Source organism: Anarrhichthys ocellatus, unplaced genomic scaffold (assembly GCF_004355925.1).
Source record: "Anarrhichthys ocellatus isolate YVR2014 unplaced genomic scaffold, GSC_Weel_1.0 scaffold1752, whole genome shotgun sequence".
NCBI classification, from domain to species: Eukaryota; Metazoa; Chordata; class Actinopteri; order Perciformes; family Anarhichadidae; genus Anarrhichthys; species Anarrhichthys ocellatus.
In genome coordinates this window covers 3,353-10,040 of record NW_022281726.1, presented here as the reverse complement: position 1 = coordinate 10,040, position 6,688 = coordinate 3,353, and the positions used below count along the sequence as shown (strand labels likewise).

General features: G+C 43.6%; 1 protein-coding gene across 1 annotated transcript in view; it reads right to left on the bottom strand.

Annotated features, from left to right (window-relative positions):
• Window positions 1-2,430: 2,430 nt before the first annotated feature.
• Window positions 2,431-6,688, bottom strand: part of LOC116377847 (rap guanine nucleotide exchange factor 1-like) — a gene marked incomplete at its 5' end in the record, with an annotated part of 7,602 nt that continues 3,344 nt past the window's right edge. The window contains 10 exons of the mRNA XM_031839593.1: window positions 2,431-2,968; window positions 3,466-3,606; window positions 3,855-3,952; window positions 4,042-4,143; window positions 4,602-4,680; window positions 4,794-4,888; window positions 5,006-5,090; window positions 5,170-5,358; window positions 6,062-6,154; window positions 6,368-6,452. Coding sequence (XP_031695453.1) covers window positions 2,833-2,968; window positions 3,466-3,606; window positions 3,855-3,952; window positions 4,042-4,143; window positions 4,602-4,680; window positions 4,794-4,888; window positions 5,006-5,090; window positions 5,170-5,358; window positions 6,062-6,154; window positions 6,368-6,452 — 1,103 coding nt within the window. The remainder of the gene's footprint in view (window positions 2,969-3,465; window positions 3,607-3,854; window positions 3,953-4,041; window positions 4,144-4,601; window positions 4,681-4,793; window positions 4,889-5,005; window positions 5,091-5,169; window positions 5,359-6,061; window positions 6,155-6,367; window positions 6,453-6,688) is intronic.

Genomic DNA, 6,688 nt, shown 5'->3' with positions numbered 1-6,688 from the left:
TGTTTGTCGTGTGATGTTTGTCGTGTGATGTTTGTCGTGTGATGTTTGTCGTGTGATGTTTATGGTGATGTTTATGGTGATGTTTATGGTGTTGTTTATCGTGATGTTTATCGTGATGTTTATCGTGATGTTTATCGTGATGTTTATCGTGTGGTTTATTGTTGACTCACCCAGCAGCAGCAGAGCTGAAGCTCCCAGAGCCGACAAGTGACAGAACTTGAGCTCCAGAGTCAGCAGGTAAACCAGAGGAACACAGAGAGCTCCACACAGAGCCGGCAGCAGACGCAGAGTCCACACACTCACACTGCTGGGATACTCTGTAGGACAAACACACCGGTTCAAAGTGGTTTAAACTGGTTCAAAATGGTTTAAACTAGTTTAAACTAGTTCAAACTGGTTTAAACCAGTTGTGGTACAGTAACTGGTGTTCCTACCTGCTCCAATTCTGTTCCACACAAAGTTCCCATCAAATCCTCCCAGGTACGCTGCAACAAACACATTAATGACATGATCACACAGGTGTCTGACACACAAGTAACATCATGGAGCGGTTGTCGCGGTAACTGACCTCCGAGGGCCAGGATCATGTGACCGAGCGGCGGCCCGCTGTCATCGATGAAGAAGACTCTCTTCATGTAGAGAGACACGAACTGACCGTAGTACACCTCATCGAACCTGTACAACACAAACATCATGGAGACAGGTGAGACAGGTAAGACAGTCTGGTGTGTGAGTCCGGGTGACCAGGTGTGTAAAACAAACACACTCACACCACAGCGTTGGGGTAGCTGAGGTGGCTCAGTCTGGTCCACAAGGCCAGCAAGAAGACCAGCAGCAGGACTAGGTCCACCTGAGCCGTCACCACCAGGGGGAGCTGCAGCATCACTGACACCTGAGACACAAGACAGGTGAGACACAAGACAGGTTATAAATGTTATAGATGCAATAAATGTTATAAATGTTGAAAAAATTATAAATATACATTTAATAAATGTAATAAATATAAATATTCTAAATGTTCTGTTATAACGACTTTCTTTGTCATCTGAATCTCGTCAAATTCTACATTTAAATTGACCAAAACAATATCTGAATAGTTTGTTTCTGAAGTAAAGAAACATTTCGTGTCAATGATAAAATATAGAAACTTTACATTTTATGAACTTATTTCCGTGTTTGTTTCTTCTCATCTCATCTTTACTGGATTTATTTATTTTTCTATCAGAAATAAAAACTATCAGCTGCTATATGTGACGTCATCATCTAATAACACATAATTATTTTATCATTTAATACAAAACAATATTTAATTAAGAAAAATAATCTGAGATATCGATCACATCTCAATGTGAGAGAATGGAGCTAACAGCTGTTAGCATTGTTAGCATTAGCCTCATCGTTAGCATTAACCTCACCGTTAGCTGTTAGCCGTCAAGAGTCCCGTTACCGTAAACTCACCTGGTGACGTCACTCCATTAACCTCAAACAGACCATCCCACCAGTACAGAGCCGGTGCCCCGTGGCTCTTCAACGTTTCTCCCGGTTCGTTTGGAGCACCGAGCCGCTCGATGTGTCCGGTGTTTGGTTGGTGCTGTCTGCTCTCTGAGCCGCTCGATATGTTTGATTAGTGCTGTCTGCTCTCTGAACCGCTCGATGTGTCCGGTGTTTGATTAGTGCTGTCTGCTCTCTGAGCCGCTCGATGTGTCCGGTGTTTGATTGGTGCTGTCTGAGCCGCTCGATGTGTCCGGTGTTTGATTGGTGCTGTCTGCTCTCTGAGCCGCTCGATGTGTCCGGTGTTTGGTTAGTGATGTCTGCTCTCTGAGCCGCTCGATGTGTCCGGTGTTTGATTGGTGCTGTCTGCTGTCTGAGCCGCTCGATGTGTCCGGTGTTTGATTGGTGCTGTCTTATCTCAGTGTTTATTTAGTTTCTTAGATTTAATATTTAAATATATTTTGACATTAGTATTAACATATTGAATTCTTGTATTTTATGATCACGTTTCTTTTTAGTTGTATTTTATATTTTTATTTTCTTTATAAAGTCCTTTGTAACACTATTAAAACAAATAAAGTTTATTATTATTATTTATAATATTGCGCTGGTTCATAGGGGCGGATGAAGACGAGTAGAAGAAGATTAAAACAACTTTCATCCATTAACCTGCTGGATTCTTTCCCAGCATGCACTGGGTCAGAGACATAATACACCTGCACAGGTGATCAGTGCAGACAGTTCACCTGCTTCACCTGTTATATAAATGTCAGATTATATTGAAATATTGATGTCACACTAATGTCACAAAGTACATTTACTCAAATACCACACTTAAGTACAGTAATGATGTACTTGTACTTTACTTGTGTAGTTCAGTTTTCTCCTGCTTTATACTTCTACATTTATTTAATAACTTAGTTACTTTATAGAGTCAGATTATTCGTCAACAGGTGAGCACGTTTATTGAAATATTAATGTGAATAATTGTACACAGGAAGAGGCCCCACGCTAACACCAGTTAGCTTCAGGCTGACCTCAGCTAACACCTGGCTAACTCCAGTTAGCTCCAGGCTAACCTCAGCTAACCTAAGCTAAATTCAGGTTGTTGCCAGTTATTTTAGGAATAGACCAGATGAGCACATGTTAGCAAACTGTTAGCCATGATTAGCCCAGCATGTGACACATTAGCACCAGTCTAATCCAGTTAAGTACCAGTTTAATTCAGGTTAGCATCATGTTTAGCCACCTCAATTCTCAATATCCACATGTTAGCATTGAACTAGCACAGGTTAGCCTTGTTGCTATGCATGTTAGCACAGACTGAGTCTCTTTCATCGGTCATCTCTGATTGGCTCGTGGGGCATTCCGTGGGCGGAGCCTGAGTGAGAGTTCCCACAATGCCTCTTCTGCCAGGTGATCGCTGAAGTCATTAAAGAACGATATGATGTCATCATTAGGCTGCAGACTGTAGGGACTGCAGACAGAGAGAGAAACAGGTATTAGGACTGTAATACTATATTATGTAGGTGTCACGGGGCATGATGGAGGACTCAAACGCAGACCAGAAGTAGAGTGAAGCGGGAATTTAATGAATACTTAAATCAGAACATGAAACTTGCAGGAACACAGTGAATCTACGGACGAGACAAGAGACGAGGGGAAAATCCAGCAGAACAGAGGCAGGACAGGACAGGACAGGACAGACAGGTGCACTGAATGAGTTGATAGGTCAGTGAGGTGAGTGAGAAATAAAGAGACAGGAGAGAAGGGGCAGAGCTGTGACAGTTGGTAATAATACTTATTATAGATGTAATAATACTAAAGGTGACATACTGTAATACTACTTATTATAGATGTAATAATACTACAGGTGACATACTGTAATACTACTTATTATAGATGTAATAATACTACAGGTGACATACTGTAATACTACTTATTATAGATGTAATAATACTACAGGTGACTGACACTTGCTGGTAGCTCCTCAGAGTGTCCAGGATGTTGAATTGCTGCCAGCGTTTAGAGAAGTTGACCTTTGATCCCTGTGATGTCATCAACGTGTCAGGATTCCCCAGGTGGACGAAGGTCAAGTCCTGAAGGATTAACCCCCTGATCAGACAGACAGGTTAGAGAGATAGATATAATAATGCAGTGTTTATGTATATATGTGGGGTATAGAGGGTATTAACCTACAGGTAGGGTATATATGTGTGGTACAGAGGGTATTAACCTACAGGTAGGGTATATATGTGTGGTACAGAGGGTATTAACCTACAGGTAGGGTATATATGTGTGGTACAGAGGGTATTAACCTACAGGTAGGGTATATATGTGGGGAATAGAGGGTATTAACCTACAGGTAGGGTATACAGGGAGGATCCACTTCAGCCAGAGCTGCTCTGTAGGCTCTGAAAGATGATGAGCTGTCAATCAGAGAGCTGTACTCCTCCAGAGTCTAAAACACAAACACACGACTCATGATCACATTCTTTTTTCAGACTAATTATTATTATTATTATTATCTAATCATGAAAACACGCAGACCTCCGCTGTGTTTCTCTGCCAGTCCAGGCGTCGCAGGGGGGCGGAGTCCAGCGCAGACAGGATGGACAGGTACGAGTTAAAGTTGTTAAGCCTCCGCAGGTGCTTCAGGAACACACACACACACACACACACAAAGCGATTGTCACCGGGTTTACAGTCGGTAGCTGGAGTCAGATGATCTTCATCCTTATTGTCAACACAAAGCAGCAGTACAGCTGGAGTGACATATTGACGAATAAACAGAGAAAGCTGTCTACGTGTAGCAGTGTACCGGAGTCACCGCGTCTACGTGTAGCAGTGTACCAGAGTCACCGCGTCTACGTGTAGCAGTGTACCAGAGTCACCGCGTCTACGTGTAGCAGTGTACCAGAGTCACCGCGTCTACCTGTAGCAGTGTACCAGAGTCACCGCGTCTACCTGTAGCAGTGTACCAGAGTCACCGCGTATACGTGTAGCAGTGTACCAGAGTCACCGCGTATACGTGTAGCAGTGTACCAGAGTCACCGCGTCTACCTGTAGCAGTGTAAACCCTGATGTTTGTGTGTGTGTGTGAGTGTTACCTTCATGGTCTTCAGGAACTTCAGCAGCAGTTTCTCTCTGTCCTGAGATTTATCCTGAAGAATGATGACAGAACGAACCCTGAAACCAGAGACACACACCCGTTAGTCCTCAATTACACACACAAATACATACGTTGTGTAGTAGGTTGTGTACTAGGTTGTGTAGTAGGATGTGTATTGTGTATTGTGTACCAGAAGGAGACGTTGTTGAAGTGTTGGGTGAACTCTGTCAGGTTTGGACTTTTCTCTTCATTCTGCTCTTTAGACCACAGCAACACCTCTGGAAGCTAGACAGGTGAGACAGACAGACAGGTGAGACAGACAGGTGAGACAGACAGACAGGTGAGACAGACAGACAGGTAAGACAGACAGACAGGTAAGACAGACAGACAGGTGAGGTGTACCTCAATCTTGCAGAAGAGCTCAGAGTCCAGCAGAGTCAGCTGTTCAGCTAGATCCTGACTCCTGAAGTCCAGAAGGGTTCCTGGTCTGAGAGACAACAGAAGAGGGGACATTGGTGTCTTAGTGGAGGACGGACCTGTCAATCATCCAGGAGGTCACAGGTTACCTGGCAGCCACGCCCCTGGCCGCGAGGGGGCGGAGGGACTGAGGAGAGCCAATCAGCTGCCACTTCTGCTCCATCTTGGACAGGATGTTGGAGCGCAGCAGGCGGGCCAGACCCAGCTCTCCACCAATCAGGAGGCTGAACACCAGGTCCATCAGCAGCAGCAGCAAATCAGAGTCCAGCTCTATGGCACTGTACACACACACACACACACACACACACACACACACACACACACACACACACAATGAAATTATCATTCACACCTGGATGTGGTTGTGACATCATGTCTGCTATTAGATTTTATAATGGGTGTGTATTGCACGGAATGTTCAGTGCTAGAGTGATGACATCACGGTCAGAGTGGGGCAGAGCATGAAAATATTCTGTGATTTTTCCAAACAAATTGCTCCCAGTCCCACAGTTTTTACTGTTTATACACCATTTTTGGTGAAAACGTAGGAAATGTTATGCTGGTCGCAGTCATGTGTCTATGGAATCCAATGGAGTTACACATTTGGCTCAAAGAGCCGCAGAGCGACATGAACTCCAACCAACTGCTCCATTAGACTCCATGTTAAATCTCACCACTAATTTCTCAAAGAAAGCAGACGGTACCAGTTTTGTATTTTGCTCTGGAGCTCACATTATTAACACCACAAACATAAAAAACACATCAGCGCGTTCAGCAGAGTCTTATCTCTCTCATGTTGTTGATTGGACTCATGGTTTTGGTATAAAGGGCAGAGGTTTGACAGGTAGTTTTGTTAAAAATCACTATTTACTCTATCGTACTACCGGTAATATTGGCGTATATATATATATGTATATATATATATAGGGAATGGGCTTCAAAAACAAAGCCTCTGATTGGTTGTGTGTGTGTGTGTCTCACCACAGATCCTCCACCACTCTAACCAGCAGTCTGAAGCTGTTGTTAGCAGCAGTGATGCGTTCAGGGTCCCGTCGTTCACACAAATGTTTGTATGTTTTGAAGGTTAAAGAATCTCAGAAAGAAGTTTATCTACAGATCAACACAAACACTCTAAAACACACAATTCAAATGATTCAGCTGTTTTCATCTTCAGAACAGGTGAGAAAAATAAAATGTGAAACATAAAGAATCAGATCGTCTGCATATAAACACTTCAGGCTCCGCCTCATTCCTGTACACACACACACACACACTCAGAGAGGATATCTGTGCTGGAGTTTGGTGATGACGTCATCGGGGCTGATGAAGCTTCTGTAGGTGGAGAGGAAGGCTTCACGATACACAACCTGTTCTACACACACACACACACAACCATCACGATACACAACCTGTTCTACACACACACACACAACCATCACGATACACAACCTGTTCTACACACACACACACAACCATCACGATACACAACCTGTTCTACATGCACACAACCATCACGATACACAACCTGTTCTACACACTCACACAAACACACAACCATCATGATACACAACCTGTTCTACACACACACAACCATCACGATACACAACC